The sequence below is a fragment of the Puma concolor genome, chromosome A1 (assembly GCF_028749965.1).
Source record: "Puma concolor isolate L17-30 chromosome A1, mPumCon1.1.hap2, whole genome shotgun sequence".
Classification (NCBI taxonomy): domain Eukaryota; kingdom Metazoa; phylum Chordata; class Mammalia; order Carnivora; family Felidae; genus Puma; species Puma concolor.
In genome coordinates this window covers 43,526,059-43,542,211 of record NC_141667.1, presented here as the reverse complement: position 1 = coordinate 43,542,211, position 16,153 = coordinate 43,526,059, and the positions used below count along the sequence as shown (strand labels likewise).

Sequence of the window (16,153 nt, the reverse complement as noted above, 5' to 3'; positions counted from 1 at the left end):
GCGCTAGGAACTCCCCTCCTGGAGATGAGCATATCCAGCATTTGAAGTCCTGGTAGTAAAGAAGCCTAACTGGTTTTGTTTAAGTCAGCTTTCCCATTTACGAATGCAGCCTAGTAAAACGTCTGAAAACAATGCTGCGGAGTGGAAGTTGCAAAGGGCTCCCGACGGCCTAAACTGTTCCTCAGATAGGTTTGAGTTGGCCTGTGCGGTGCTTAAATGTGCTTCAAATTAGTTGCTAGCACTTAACAGTTGGAATATTTCTCATAATAATCTGGATTTGGGTGTCCTTGGAAAGTCTGAAGATCTGGAAACACCGGGCCACATTCTTGCATGACAATGGTCGGCGGGACACAAGGCTGTGGTCCTTGGCTCCCTGTAGCCCCTGCCTAATACACCATCCCCTGCTTCACTCATTTATGGTACCTGCCTGGCTCAGGAGTCCCTGGGGCTTGCCTTCTCCGCCCTGGAGATTTCCTTGGGTGAGAGTTGGCCTGCCGGATGCGGGAGGCCCATTCATCCATTGACTCATGCAACATGTACTCATGCAGCTTCTGGACCCCGTGGATACAAGATGTGTTCAACAGCCCCCGCCCTCTGGATTTCGGCGCTGGCATTCTTGCTGCGAACCGCAGGGTGAGGAGGGGGAGGGGTTGGGGAGAGGGAAGCTGGCAAAGGCTTGAACCGCGTTTGCCGATTTCCAGACCCCCCCTCCCCCCCACCACGCCGTGCTTGCTAAAGTCATCCCTGTTCTCCACTGCTGCCTCTACCGCCACTCTAACAGCCACTGAGCGCCAGGGGAGAAGCTACTAACATGCTCTGTGACTTACACGAGTTCCCACCCATCTCAGGGCCTCAGTTTCTCCAATTGCACAGTGACCCGGTTGGAATAGAAAACTATGCGCGTCCCTTCCAGGGCTGGCACGCAGAGATGCTAAGACTCCCAAGATCGAGGAACGTCTGACCGGCCCATTCCGGAGCTGTTCCACTGAACTCCAAGCAGCCCCTCTCCCTCCTTTCCCCGGCCCGGGCCGGGGCCCGGGAGGGGGTCGGAGCCAGAGGGCCGCCCGGGCCTGGGCTTCCCGCCCGGGGGCGGAGCCGCTGCTCCAGGTCCCGCCCCTCCACCTGGGATTCGGCCCGGCAGATGTTACAACTTTCTCGCATTCTCTCCCGCGGTGTCCCCCCCAGGCCCGCCCAACCCGTGCCTCCCTCCCCTTCCCCGCTGGGGTCCTGCCCGCCTCCCTGCTGGGAGCCCGACTCTTCTCCGGACTCCGGGCGGGGCGAGAGGCCGGGCTGGGGGCTGGAGGGTCGGGAGGAGGAGGAAGGGAAAGCAGAGGCGAGAGAAATTAGGAGGCGGGAGAAATCGAGGGCTAGTAGGAAGGGGAGAGCCAGAGGATGGTGGAGAGCACTTTTTGGAAGCAGCCACGCCGCGTCTCAGGCTGGCCCGGCTGAGCTGGGGGAGAGGGAGCGAGGGCGGCGCAGGGCGGGCGCGCAGGCGGCGGGAGGCGGCTCGGCGCGGGCCTGACCTCCCCAGAGCGCCCCGCTGCGGCCGCGCAGGTCCGGCCGCCAGTCCTGGACCAGCCCCTGGGCCACCCCCGGGGCCGCTGAAAGATCTCGCAGCGTCCAGGCCGGCCAGCCGGCGGGCGTGCGGGCCGTGCGCCCTGGGCGCGCGAGGCGGTGAGGCCCGGGGAACCCTGTGCGCCGGGACGCGCGGGCCGGCATGGCGATGCACGCCCTCACTGGCCTCTCGCTGGTCAGCCTGCTTAGCTTCGGCTACCTGTCCTGGGACTGGTCCAAGCCGAGCCTGGCGGCCGACGGTCCTGGGGAGGCGGGCGTGGAGCAGCCCTCGGCCGCTCCACCCCAGCCTCCCCATATCATCTTCATCCTCACCGACGACCAGGGCTACCACGACGTGGGCTACCATGGCTCAGATATTGAGACCCCTACGCTGGACCGGCTGGCAGCTGAGGGTGTCAAGTTGGAGAATTATTATATCCAGCCTATCTGCACGCCTTCGCGGAGCCAACTTCTCACTGGCAGGTAGGCATGACCCAGGCTGCTGGGGCTGGCCGTGCAAGCCCCAAATGAATCCGGTCTGGAGATTTCCTGTGCATTCACAGTCCCACCCCCCCCCACTCTGGGACGTGGGAAGCAAGGACTCAGGGCCAGTTCTGAGACACTCAGACACGACTGTCTCCAGTCGCCTGTGTGATCATTAGTTATGTCCTTTATCCTCTCTGGGCCTCAGTTTCTCCAATTGTACACGGAGTGGATTGGACCATCTTTGAGGTCTCCTCTCTCTGATGTTCTAGGACACACATTACACACCATGTGAAGGAGACATCTGGTCATCCCTTTGTTGGAGGAACACGGCAGTCTCTGACCCTTGGGTTTTAACGCCGCTTCTGTATACAGACCCTGAGGCCACGAACAAGTTATTTCCCTTCTCTAAGCCTCCGTTTTCTTGTCTGTTCATAAACGGAGTGAAGAGGAGTGTTTACTTGAAAAAGAGTGGTGATGGGATGAGTTGTGTGTAACCTGCTTGGCTGTCAATAAATGGCAGCCCCCATGTCACCGGAGGGATTAGGGTCCCCAAACTGTTTGATGGCTGTGAGGAGAGGAAGGAAGCCAGGGAATGTCTAGATAGATAGACATTCTAGATAGAGCAGAAAGATATGCACAGGATGCCATGACCGGTGGAAACTTCGGGTAGTTACTTCATTTCTCCAAACCTCTGGTTTTTCATCTGCAAAGTCCTCCTAAATTGGCCGAAAGTCCCAAGGAGACGTGCTGCTTTCTCCGTAAGGAGTGGCCCACAGGCAAGGCGGCAGGATTACAGGATTAAAAGAGCAGGGAAACAGGAGGTGGGGGTGTAGAAGGCAAACTTTGGCCACTTAGGAGAAAATCCTTTGGCAAGGCTGAAGCTAATCCTCCTTGGATGGGGTCCAAGGCATGCCTTCTCCCAAGTTCCACCCAAAAGCCACGAGTATGATCTCAGGAACCGGAGCCTTGCTGTCCCTGTTTCTGGGTGGGAGAAACTGAGGCATGGAGTCAGAGAGGACCCAATTCATGCCTAGAGTCTGTAGCATCCGTTGGGGAGGGGGCTGAGAGGCCAGGTGGTTGGCAGGGGTCCCAGAGCCGTGAGTCAAAATAGGTGCCTTTTCTTCCCTCACTCGGGCACTCAGCATTTAGCTCCGGGAACAGCAAGAGAGAGCGTCGGAGAAGAGGGTGAGGGGCTGGTGTATGGGTCGTGGGCGGGGGCGTTGGTGGTGGTGGTGAAGCCCAAATGTTGACCAACCTCCAGGAGAGGGAAGAAGAATCTGCATTCCTGAGAACTGTGCACAAGTTAGCATTTCTCTCTCGAGAGGTGACTTTGGGTTTAAGCAGGGGAATGAGCAGCCAACGGGGCAGTGTGCCAACCCCCTGATCTGTGAAGTGAGCCGAGTGTGGCTGGGCAGCGTCTGCCCTCCGCCCCCTGCAGCTGGCTCCATCTGACTGATGCTGACTGCTCTCATTAGTGTTTTGTTAATGCATCCAGTCGTGTTGGGCAAAGCTGGAGAGAGTCAGTGTTTCTCATGTTACTCGCTTACAGACGAGCTTCGGTGACTCTGAGCTGGCCCACCCACTTTACAAACCAGTGCTCCGTGGTGCCCAGCCCTAGGAAGAGACTCGGCTGTGACCGGGCGCTACGGTACTTCCTCTGTTAAATGGAATCGTTCATGAGGTTGACTGAGAGGTCTGTAGAGCCAGGATCACCGAGAGGGTTTCAGCCTGAGTTGTGCAGACCTGGGTTCAAAGCTCGGGGCAGCTGCTTGCGAGCTGTCTGCAGTCGGGCCTGTTGCGGTCCCTCTGAGAGCCTCGGTTCGTCATCTGTAGAATGGGGATAATGGTCTCCCCTGTAGGTTTTTTATGAGGATTAAGTGAAACGATGCGTGTGGCCTATAGTGTTAAAAATGGCAGTAGTAGCTAATGATGGCTAACAACAATAACAGCTTTAAGTTAAGGAAACTAAAAACAGGAAAGCCCACCTAGTACCTGGGTTAAAGGTGTCAGGCCTTCAGGTGTGGGATTCTAAGACCCTAGTGAAGTTCCAGGCTTCTTATTTACCCTGGGACTTTTAAGACTTGAGTAAAGGTGGGACACCCCAAGCAGATCGCATGGGGGCCTTGACCACAGAAGGGACTTGAATGAATAAATGAGGAATATAGCATTCTGCTAACCATTCACTCCTGCCTCACAGCAGTAGTGTGTGTGAGTGACCGGATCCAGGGGCCACATGAACTTGTGGGTAGGCACATGAGAACAGGTCTTATAAAATCTGGGAACTGAAAGGTTTTCAGAGATCTCCCATTCAACCCAACTCCCCACCTATAGATGAGCAAACTGAGGCCACCATGGGGGAAGAGACATGGCAGCCTCGTTTGCTGGAAGGGAGCCTGTGCTTGGACTTGGCTTGGATTTATGTTCAAGTCCTGGCTTTGCCCCTGACCACTGAGTGACCTTGGGCAAGGCCCTTCCCCTCCTCTGGAACTGTGTTTTTAAAACAAGGTAAATACACTGGAAGTTGACTTGGGTCCCCTCTGGTTCTAAAATTGTCTGGGAGTGCCACCATTCGTTCGTTCTTTCATCCATTCATTCCGTAAGTAATTGAGTGTCCTTTTAACATCACCTGAGTGCCAAGACCACAAAGTTGAGTAGAGGACAATCCGATTACAGATGATTGGGCCTAAGAACATGTACAACTGAGTAGAACCCCATGGTCAAGTAAGACAGTGATCAGGTGTACTAAATTTAACCCAGAAGCAAAAGTGACTCATTCTTGGAGAGAGTTATAAGAGACTTTACAGAGGGGGTAACATTTGGACTGGGCTTTGAAGAGTGAGCAGGAGTTTCCCTGGGAGGGCAGGACTTGCTCTAGGCCCCAGAGCAAATTAGTGGCTTAGAGTTTAGGGATTCTGAAGTCTCTGGAGACTGCCTGGGATACAGATCCCAACTCCAGTTACAGATTGTTTGAATCAGTGGGCAAGCGATTTCATGTACTGAGCCTCTCAGTTGCCTTATTTGCAGAATAATGTTAGCTACATTGTCATGATTAACCTGCGTTCGACTCTAAACTCCCCAGCTCCTAGCTGCGTGATCCTGGGCCGAGTGGTTTAACCACTCTGATCCTCAGTCTCCTCATCTGCGAAATGACCATAATATGAGCTCAACTAATTTTGAAGATTCAATGAGGTGATGCATTGGAAGTGCTTGTCACGTGTCGTAATACCTGCCGTACCTTTGCCGGAAGTGCTGGGCCCAGAGCCCACCTCGGGGTGAGAACTGGGGGCCGGTGGGCCAGAGCAGTGCTTTGTAGCTCACCCGGGCCTTCTTTGCCCTCCCCTCTTTCCTCCAGGTACCAGATCCACACGGGACTCCAGCACTCCATCATCCGCCCTCGGCAGCCCAACTGCCTGCCCCTGGACCAGGTGACGCTGCCCCAGAAGCTGCAGGAGGCGGGTTACTCTACCCACATGGTGGGCAAGTGGCACCTGGGCTTCTACCGGAAGGAGTGCCTGCCTACCCGCCGGGGCTTCGACACCTTCCTGGGCTCGCTCACGGGCAACGTGGACTACTACACCTACGACAACTGCGACGGGCCCGGGGTGTGTGGCTTTGACCTGCACGAGGGCGAGAGTGTGGCCTGGGGGCTCAGCGGCCAGTATTCCACTATGCTCTATGCCCAGCGTGTCAGCCACATCCTAGCCAGCCACAGCCCCCGGCGGCCCCTCTTCCTCTACGTGGCCTTCCAGGCGGTGCACACGCCCCTGCAGTCCCCTCGTGAGTACCTGTACCGCTACCGCACCATGGGCAACGTGGCCCGGCGGAAGTATGCGGCCATGGTCACCTGCATGGATGAGGCTGTGCGCAACATCACCTGGGCTCTCAAGCGCTATGGTTTCTACAACAACAGCGTCATCATCTTCTCCAGCGACAACGGCGGCCAGACCTTCTCGGGGGGCAGCAACTGGCCGCTGCGAGGACGCAAGGGCACTTACTGGGAAGGTGGTGTGCGTGGCCTGGGCTTTGTCCACAGCCCCCTGCTCAAGCGGAAGCGCCGGACCAGCAGGGCGCTGGTGCACATCACTGACTGGTACCCGACCCTGGTGGGTCTGGCAGGCGGCACTGCCTCGGCGGCCGACGGGCTGGACGGCTACGATGTGTGGCCGGCCATCAGCGAGGGCCGGGCCTCGCCGCGCACAGAGATCCTGCACAACATTGACCCCCTCTACAACCATGCCCGGCACGGCTCCCTGGAGGCTGGCTTTGGCATCTGGAACACTGCCGTGCAGGCCGCCATCCGTGTGGGCGAGTGGAAGCTGCTAACAGGGGACCCTGGCTATGGCGATTGGATTCCACCGCAGACGCTGGCCGCCTTCCCTGGCAGCTGGTGGAACCTCGAGCGCATGGCCAGTGCCCGCCAGGCAGTGTGGCTCTTCAATATCAGCGCTGACCCCTACGAACGGGAGGACCTGGCTGGCCAGCGGCCTGATGTGGTCCGTGCCCTGCTGGCCCGTCTGGTGGACTATAACCGCACAGCCATCCCTGTGCGCTACCCGGCTGAGAATCCCCGGGCCCACCCTGACTTTAATGGGGGTGCTTGGGGGCCCTGGGCCAGTGATGAGGAAGAAGAGGAAGAGGAGGAAGAGGCAGGCAGGGCTCGAAGCTTCTCCCGAGGACGCCGCAAGAAAAAATGCAAGATTTGCAAGCTGCGGTCCTTTTTTCGTAAACTCAACACCAGGCTGATGTCACAGCGGATCTGATGGGGAGTGGGGGGAGGTGAGGATCTCTGCCCCTCTAGATGTACTTCCCCATTCAAACCTGGCCCTGTTCCTCCCCAGGGAGGGGCCTGAGGTCAAGCCCCTGTCTGCAGGGAAATGGGGGGGGGGCATCGAGCCCCTCGGTTGAAAGGTGGGGAGCTTGGCTTGGGGGAGAATAAACTAGACTGGGGTGCCTGGATTCCAATCCTGCCTCTTCACTGACTTGCCCTGTGACCTCGAGTGGCCTGCATGAGAGCTGGGCCTCAGTTTCCTCATCTGTAAATGAGCTCTGATGATGTTGTGGCCCTGTGGTGTGAACCTGGTGCCTGGGGCCATGGTGGAGTTGCCATTGACCTTGCCGCCTCCCAGCTCGTTTAAAGCCTCGCCCTTGGACCCTGCACCTCTGTGGTACTGCTTGGGTGAGGGGCCCCTGGAGGCAGCTCGAGGCCTGGACTCCAGCTGAAGCGTGGCGATCTGGCCACTCTCTGAAGGGATCCTCTGATGCTGAGGGTGGGGGCGCAGGGATGGGTCTTCACATGGCTTGGGCCAGTTCTGGGGCCAGACTGGTGCTGGGGGCTATGGCAGAAAGCTCTCCTTCTGGCCCCCAGGACCCAGAGGATTGACCTGGCTCTTAGCTGCTGCAGGATCAAGGGTGGTGGAAACAGCTGTGCAAAGAGGCCCTGAACCAACAGTCAGGACACTTGGGTGCCTCTTTGACCTTGGGCGCATCCCCTCACCTTTGGGCCTCAGTTTCCCCAACTGCCAATCGGGATGCTAGCCTGAGCTCTGCCTACCTCACAGGGTTGTAGAGAACTGGCCAAGGTAATGGCTGTGGAGGAGCCCGTGCACTTGATTAAAATGCTACTAACATGGAAGCCAGGGCTGTGGTGCGGTCTGTGAATGCACTGGGGCGCGTGCGCGTGCATCCTGAGGGCAAGTGCGAGCTCACCATTAGCCAAGTGAATGGGAGAGGAGGTGGGTAGCCTGCCTAGGAAGCAGCACATATGGGTTCTGGTCCAGTCCTGCCACAGGTCCACCGTGTGACCTCTGGCAAATCCTGGACCCTCTCTGGGCCTCAGTGCCCCCCTGTGTACAATGGATGCTTTAGGAGCCCCTCCTACTTGGTCATTCTGGACACCCCTGTGCGTGTGTGTGTGGGGGGGGCATGGGCTGAGTGGTGGGAGGAGGGGCGTGGGGGGTTCAGAGCCTGCTCGCTGCAGAGCGCGCCTCCATGCACACACTGCGTTCTGCATATCTCCCTTCAGGTTCCAGTCGGTGCAGCGTGTGTAGGCGAAAGCCCTGCTGTGAATTTTGAAAATAGTTATTTTTGTCACTGGCAAAGGAGGCCTGTTAGGACTCGTCAGCTTGTGGATGAGCAGGACGGGTGGGGGGGGTGGGTGCGGTGCAGTGGAGGGGGTTTGGGTGTTGGTTCCAGAGCTGCAGAGGTAGCTGAGCCCAGGAGTGAGAGTCTGGCCTGGGGCTGCAGGACGGAGGTGACCATCCATATCCTGGGCCCCTTCCTCCACCCCTCCAGCTGGAGCTTTCTCTGTCTCTAGGATGTCGATGCCTGGACTGTGTGGGGCAGGGGCCAGGACTGGCTGAAGCCTCTGGATTCCGGCCACCCCCAGCACTTCTGCCTGCTCAGGAGGGAGACTCTGAAGAAGATGGTGTCCCAGGCCCAGCATATCCCACAGATGGGTTGTTCATAGTCTGCCCATTACCCAGGATTCTCCGGCTCTACTGGGTGCCTCTCCCAGCTGTCTGGGCTATGCCTTTCCAGAGCCGTGTGGAGCCAGGGCTCCCCTGCAGCTCTAGGCTTGCACCAGTTGAGTGGAGGCCTCTCCCATGCCTGCTGAGTTTGGCCCTGCCTTAGGTGACCTAGCCTCCAGCTCCAACCCTGCTTCTCTTATGCCCTTTGGGGGCCATGAGAGCTGGACCATAAAAGTCCCTTTATGTTCTTCCCCAGACACCAACACCTACCCTCCTGTGGCTTACGTGGCCTCAAACATAGAGGGCCCAGCTGGGGCTAGAGGCCAGCCCCTGCTCCTGATGCCCTAAGAAGGAAGCTCAGCCTCATCTCAAGCCCAGCTTAAAGCTTGCCTGGCTCAGAGTCCTACCTAACCCAGAACCTGGCACACAGCCCAAGAGCCCCACTCAAGCTTCAGCCAACGACCTGGTCCACAGCCCAGCAGTCCCCAAGCCTGCCTAACCAAGGTGCTGGCGGTTGACCCAGGGCTGAGATTTGTGGGAGGTACTGGGGTAAGGAGTCACCAGGACTAGAGTGTGGTGAGGGGAGGCTCAGCCTGCTTGCTGTGGTGTCTGCTGGGCCCAGCAGACAGCATGGCTCCTGCCCATCTCCTCCTGTCTTCCTGTGGCCCCTGAGTTTCCCCCAGCCAGGGCACCTGGGTCTGGACTGTTTTAGGCCCTTGACTGGCATTGCTAGGCGGATGCTTGGACCACCTACCTGGTGGGGAGGGGTGGATGGGAGAGCAGACCAGAGGCAGCGCTGGCCCCTTGGGTCACAGAGCTGGGGGAGTGGAGTCCAGAGATGCCAGACAGCCCCTCTATTTCCCCTTTGGCTAGACCAGATGTCAGCAGATCCGCCACCCAGATTAGAACCGGGGGTGGCCCTGTCCAAACTGGGCCCTGCCTGTGGAGTCCTGGGCAGGGACGACCAGTCCCCCAGGAACCGGGAGGGAGCCCTGGACCTGGCTAGAGGGACAGGGCTCTGAGCCCTACCCTGGGCCTTGACAGTATTCCCTCCTCTCGCTTGGTACCTACTGGCTACCTTGGGACCTAAGCAAGCAGCCCGTTCAGTGCCAGAAAGAAGGAGGGCAGAGCAGGGTAAGGGAAAGAGCACTGTTCTGGGAGTCAGGAATTCTGGATTATGTCCCAACTCTGCCCCTGACTTCTGCCGCCGAGGGAGGAAGCAGCAGCTTCCTTTCTCTGGGCCTTGGTCTCCATCTGTGTGGGACGTGGGCTCCGTCAGAGCCCTTTCAGCCCTTGTGTAGGCCAAAGGGCATAGGGCAGGGGTGCAGAGGTCACACAGACCCCACATGGGTAAGTCATGTCACATCTCTGCAAGATACGCAGCGATCGTACCTATCTCACAGATATCTGTGGTGCGGTATAAATTGTGCAGTATGCTTAGCACAGGGCCTGGCTCTAAAGCGGAAATAACTATTTCTCGTATTTTTGGAGTCAGCGAAGGAACATCTTGTCCCCATATTTCTGAGGAGGAAATGGAGGCCCCAGTGGGAAAGAGACCTGCCATAATCACTCCTAGCCAACAGCTAGACTTGAACTTGGGTCCTCTAACTGCAGGCTGTGCTGTGCAGACGTTGGCCCGGCAGCCACCGTCCTCTGTCCCTTGGCTTCCTGCTTCCCTCTGCTCTGGAAGGAATGTCTCCTATGTGGGACCCCCTCAGGGGACAACGATGCTCCCTGACCCCTCCCTCTCTCCAAAGTCCGAGTCTGGCATTACTTACTGCAGTTAATTAACCACATCACCCTCCACCTAGACCCTCTGCCGGATCATTTCTCTGTTGGCCCACTTTCCACCAATTCTGCCCCTCACGCTCACTGCCCTTAGTGGGACAGGCCTCTTGGGGACCCTTCAGACGGCACGTTTTCTGTGGTACCTGCCCAGGCCCTGCAGGACCCTGAGGCCCTTGGGCATGTGCCTGAGAGTATGTGTGTGGGCTGTGGAAGGTGGGATGACAGTGGGCTGGCACAATGCTTCCCGGGCTCTGATTCCCCCCACCCCCTTCCCACCTCTGCTATGGCCCAGGAACTTGGCCCTGGTCCCAGTTTTTTTTTTTTTTTTTTTTTTTCCATCCCACCCCACAGACCCAGGGTATAGCTTGCATTCACGTTCAGGTTCCCCACCTTCACATGCCACAACTGTGCTCAGTGACCTCTTGGGCTCCCACCCCTGGCCACCAGCCCGCGGCATGCAGGCCAGCTCTTGAGTACCACATGAGCGTTACAGATGGGAGCACACGTGCTGGCTCGCATGCCTGCCATGGCCCTGGGGGGGTGGGGAGTCTGGCAGGAACAGTCCCCCCATTGCAATCATCGGCTCATTCTCCCCGCGTCGCAGAGGCAGGCCTGGCTCCTCGCTGCCCGCCACCACCAGGCACAGCTGCCAGCCTCGCGGGCACAGGGGAGGCAGTGAATTAGCTGTCGCACAGGGCGGCAGTTCCACTCCAGAAGGGGGTGCCTGTCCGAGGCAGTGCCCACACCCCTGAGCTGAGCTCTCGAAGGTTCGGAGCACGCGGGGGCAGGGTGTGTATGAGAGTTGCCAAGGAGACCTTTTGTCTTCTTCCTCCTCTCCATGCATCTCTCTGCCAGGTCCTGGACGTCCTCCGGGGTGCACAGGGTCTGGGCCGGGCCAGCCCAGGGAGGGAGGGAAGAGGTACACAGCCGGGATGCAGGAGGGAGGGAGGTAGAAACAAGAAAGGAGGTGAAAAGGAGCAAGAAGGATAGGGAGGATTGAGAAGAAAGGGCTCAAGGGAGGGAAGGAAATGGGGAAAGGCAAGAAAGAGGAAAAGGAGAAGAGGAAGGAGAGCGGAAAGGGGAGACAGAGGTAGGGAAGGACAGACAGGGTGATGGGGTGACGGGGTGGTGTGAGGCCAGGTTGCTTTTGCCCCCTGAATCCACATAGGCCACCTCCATGGTCCCTGTCAGACACAGGGAGAGAGCCAGCCATTAGCCTCTGTTCCTCTTGTCCCTCTGGCTCTTGCTGCCCGGTGCTCTGCTCTCTTCTGAACATGCTTCCTTTCACCAGGGGGACTGGGGATGGGGTGAGCCAGGAAACAGGGTGGTCCAGCCAGCTCCCAGCAGAGCAGGACTATCACCTCCTTTGTTCAGAACTTCAGACTCCCATTAATACAGCCTTGGGGCACGTTTGCTATTTGTTTTATGTGTTAATTTCTAAAGCCCCATTAAGTTAAGTTGGCACCAGTGAGCTAGAGGCCTTGTGAGCCCTCTCCTAGCCTCTTTGTTCTCGTTCTTTGTTCTACCAGCAAAAGGCTGCAAACCAGGCCGGGCCAGGGTGATGCTCAAACCATGAGCTCAACTCCAATGGGGACTCAGAGAACCGCGCCACAAAGTGCTAGGACTAAAGGATAGTCGTGTGTGCTTCCCTGACTCAGGCAGAGCGGCGTGAGGAGGGAGGGGCTTCTTATGAGTCCCTTAATAGTAATAATTGCCCATCAATGAACACGTACAGCGTGCCAGCTGCTGTACTCATCTGCTCCTCTCATGTAATCCTTAAACAGCCCTGGAAGTAGGCAATATTATGAACTGTATTTTGCGGATGAAGAAACTGAGGCACAGAGAAGTTAGGCTGCTCATCCAAAATCACACAGCCTATAGAGCATGGAGTTCCTCTCCTCTCCCCTGGACAATGACTGAGGTAGCTTCAGTGGTCACTAAAGGCTGTTGCAGCACCTTCACGAGTGGAAGCCACCTCCCGGGGAGGGCTAGAGGGCCTGGGCGGGGAGGTGGGGGGTGCGGTCCTTCCCCCACTTCCCCGCGTCTGCCTCTCTTGCCTCTAGTGGTGTTCCGTGCCCAGCCCGCTCCCACCAGCTGTGCAGCCCCCGAGCACAGGCCTCTCTTCTCTGCCTCTGAATTGCAACCGTTGGCGGCAGGAGCGGGAAGCATTGTGCGCAGAAACAAAACTGAGTGGTTTTTCCTTTTTCTGAAGGTGGTAATGGTGCAATTAGTGGCTAAGCCATTACCCCTCCTCCCTAGCTCGCCTCCCCTCCTTCCCCTCGGCCTCCCTCCCATTTCTCTCCTGGGAAGAAGTGGCTGCATCAGAGAGCTAACCCCATCATTCTCTCCCACCCCCAACTCCCGGGAAGAGGGGCAGAATTGTGGGAGAGGGGACCCAGATGTCTCCCGGGGCCCCTGGACCTAAAGTAGTGAGTCAGGGACCCACTAGACCTGGGGATAACCGACAAGCAGACAACGTGTCCAGCAAGTGAGGTGACCAGTAAGGCAAGCTGGAGGCTCAGAGGGGTGGGGTAGAAACGAGGGTTTGGATCCTGGATCCTTTTATCCGACCTGTGCTCACTGTGGGCAAACGCTGGCAAGAGACCTCAGCCTGGTGGGCTGTGAAATGAGCTTGCGTGGAGGAGGTGGGTGTGAAATTCTGAGTCCAAGCTAGTGATGGGGGTGGTCATGGTCCTGCTTTAGACCTTCCTTTTCCTCTTCCAGAAACTAAAAACAGGCCTCATGTTTACATACTTCCCAAAGGCTTCCACAGCCCTTAGCCCACTCCTTCTTCACAACCTTCCTCTACAGTGGCAGCTTTGTTCTGTTTTGTAGAAAGGGCGCTGGAGGCTCAGAGAGGGGCAGTGACTTTCCCAGGGTCACACAGCTAACAAACGTCAGAGCGGGAGTTGAACCCAGATCCTTAACTCCAGTCCTTTTCCTTCCTAAACCCCCAGGGCTTGGGTGAGATCTTGGGGCCATAGATCTGGCTGCTGCCCTGAAGAATCAAACTTGGCAGGGAAAATGAGAATGAGGAAAAAAGGAATGAGGATTTCAGGGCAGGCCCATGGCCACTCCCCTCCATGCCAGGCCATGCTTCCCTCCCCACTGCCCGCCTCTGCCTCTTTCACCTTGACTTAAAGCACAAGCAGAAACTGGGACGTGAGCCCCAGGAGGCCAGATCTCCATGGTCCCACTGGGAACATGGGCTGGAGGAGAGGGGTGGGGATGAGCGGGCAGGCAAGGCAGTTCCCTCCAGAATCCGGATGTCTCCTCTGCATTTGTCCCCCAAGCTAGAGTGCCAGTGTGATGGACAGGGGTAGCAGAGAACGAGAGCAAATGGGGAAGACAGAGACAGAGGCCAAAACAAAATACAGAGGGGAGCAGAGAGATAGTTACAGACTACAGTGATCCACTGGGAGAGAGATCCCCATGAATTAGCCATCTTTTCCTGTAAACCTTAGAACCCGGCTGTTGCCAGGGCAACGGGGCAATACCTGTCTCTCCAGAGGAGATGAAGTTGCCAGGGTAACTGTATCCTGTCTTTCCTGGGGACCATCCCAGAATGTGGCACCCACCGGCCGTTACCATGGCAACTGCCTTTTTGCCCCACTTAATCCCATCCTGTCTGCTACAAGGGACCCACAGTTGGAGGTGGGGGAGGTGGGAAGAGAGAAGATCACTTGTGGATTAAGTTGGTTCTTCTCCCCCTCTCCAGACCCCTCCCTCAGTCCATCACCTCAGGGGGTGCTGGGTCCACCCGCCCTGGGCCCACACAGGCCTGCAGTATTCTGTGTGGTTAGGGCCAGGGCGTCCGGGAGCAGGTTTCGCAGTGGAAGGCAGGCAGGTGTTGGGGAGGCAGTTACCGGGGCAACGGGAACAGGGCGTTTCGGAGGTGGTTGCCATGGGGACCTGGATGCTGACGAAGGCTCGCGAGGCTGTGAGCAGCCACAGTGCCCTGCTCAGAAGCCCCGGGCTCGTCAGTCAAGCTGGTTCTTGGTTCGCGCTCGGCAGCGCAGGCAGGCGAGTGGTCCTCAGTTCCGGGTGCAGAGCAGCAGCGCCCCAGTCCTGGTCCTCCAGCCCCAAGCCTCGCCTGCCCGCCCAGCGCCAGGATGGCCACCATCACCTGCACCCGCTTCACGGAAGAGTACCAGCTCTTCGAGGAACTGGGAAAGTGAGTTGCACCTCAGAGAGTTCTGGAGGGTGCAGGGGGTCAGCGTCACGGGCAGGGGGTGTGCACCTGCGTGCTTCCTGTGTACCCATAGGGAGGAAGTCTGCGTGTGTTTGGGGACGCTTGCCTGTGCAAAGTGCCCGGAGCTGGGTGTAGGCATGTTTGTGGGTGCACAGATGTGCCAAGGCCAGCCAGGTGAGTGTGTGTGTAGGGGTGAAAGGTGGAGGGTGCATGCCGGTGCACGCGTGCATGCACACGCTCACACACACACACACACACACACACACACACACACACATGGGGGCACATGACTGGGCACACACAGATTTTTAGAAACTCAGGGTTAAAAAGACATCTTCCCAGGCTGCTAAGTCCAGGGCTGGAACCCCCTGCCGACTTTCTCTTGAGGTGTTCATCTGGCCTCAACTTGGACACCTCTGATGGGAGAGAGTTCACCACCTCCCAGGCAGTCCTTTCTGACTTTAGGCACCAATGGTGACTGTGCAGAGTGGCCAACTTCTCCCTGAAAGCGCATCCCCTCCCCACCTTCCTCCTCCCAACTCCTCTTGGCGTGAGGGCACCGGTACAGCAGGGGTTAATAACCGAGGGACTGGTGAGGCTTCCTGGGTATTGGGAGGTGGGGAGGTGCAATCAGGCAAGTGGGGTTGGGGGGGAGCACTACCATTTCAGGGGCTAGTGGTATATGGGCTCTGGTCCCTTGGCAAAGTTGTCCAGCTCCAGAGCTCATTTTATGCCTCCGATGACTGGCGGGGGGAGAAGGGTGGGAGCGTACGGGGGGGGGGGGGAAGCCCCCTGGGGTGGCCCAGTAGGTCATGGAGTGTCAGGGAAACACTCTGGCTGCCCCCAGCTAGGTGTGCGGAGGACCCAGGGATGGATCAGGGTAGGGTATAGTTTGGAGGCAGAGTTTGCCCCTTGGGCAAAGCAGCTCCAGCGCCCCGGGTGGTCCTTGCTGTGGCAGCAGGAGTGCAGGGGAGAGGGGCCCTGTGAGCAGATATGTGCCGGGGTGAGGTCCGGATGCGTGCACCCAGTGCACATTTTGGTGTGTGTTGTGTAAAGACTGACTCTGGGGTACGCTTGCGTGCCCCGAGAGGGTAGGCAAGCGTTCACATGTGTGCAGCAGGAGGGGGTTGTGGGGTGTGCTTCGTGTGTAAGGCCGCCAAGAGTGGGCGCGTGCAGGTGACCCAAGGGGTACCACTGGCTGATTTGCATGGTGGTGAAGGGGTGAATAGGTGTCACTGTGTGTGCCCGAGCGTGGCAGGTCAGAGCTACATGCACATCAGCAGGCAAATGTGTGTGGGGTCTGGGTGTGTGCAAACGTCCGTGTCTGTGTAAGGATGTCTGTGTCTGTGTAAGGATGCCCGTGTGGGCTTTGGGCACAGTGGTACCTCTCTGAGGTCTGGACACGCACATCCGGGTGTGGATGGGGGGCCACGCACACGGAAAGGTTTATGTGCGTGCGTGTGAGGCCTGGGCCAAAGGCTCGGGTGGGAGTGTGGGTGTTGAAGGCATGTGTGAGCTTATGCTGGTGTCTGCATATGTGTGGGAGGTGGGCCTGTGGCTGTGTACGAGTAGGCTGCCTGCACACACACTCACATTCACATCCCAGGCTATCCCGACACCCTGAGGTATGCCCCGGGGCCCTGTACAGACACACACCCATGTGCAG

The 16,153-nt window shown here is 57.9% G+C and overlaps 2 protein-coding genes across 5 annotated transcripts in view; both read left to right on the top strand.

The window, feature by feature from the left end:
* Positions 1-791: 791 nt before the first annotated feature.
* Positions 792-7,672, top strand: ARSI (arylsulfatase family member I). The gene is made up of 2 exons (XM_086715569.1): positions 792-2,037; positions 5,393-7,672. The coding sequence occupies exons 1-2, from the start codon at positions 1,718-1,720 to the stop codon at positions 6,798-6,800; spliced, it is 1,728 nt and encodes a 575-aa protein (XP_086571695.1). The 5' UTR covers positions 792-1,717; the 3' UTR covers positions 6,801-7,672.
* A 6,567-nt stretch (positions 7,673-14,239) lies between these two features.
* CAMK2A (calcium/calmodulin dependent protein kinase II alpha) overlaps positions 14,240-16,153 on the top strand; it is a 63,128-nt gene continuing 61,214 nt past the window's right edge. For 2 of the 4 annotated variants that reach the window (XM_086713060.1, XM_025923626.2), the window contains exon 1: positions 14,241-14,469. In XM_086713060.1, the coding sequence (XP_086569186.1) occupies positions 14,408-14,469 (62 nt within the window). In that variant the 5' untranslated portion in view covers positions 14,241-14,407. Of the gene's footprint in view, positions 14,470-16,153 lie in introns of all 4 variants that reach the window. The other 2 variants (XM_025923625.2, XM_086714339.1) reach the window with 2 other exon arrangements.

Coding starts and splice junctions, on each gene's coding strand:
- ARSI (XM_086715569.1), top strand. CDS start 1,718: ATGGCGATGCACGCCCTCACTGGCCTCTCGCTGGTCAGCCTGCTTAGC. Junction 2,038..5,392: donor AGCCAACTTCTCACTGGCAG/GTAGGCATGACC, acceptor TCTTTCCTCCAG/GTACCAGATCCACACGGGAC.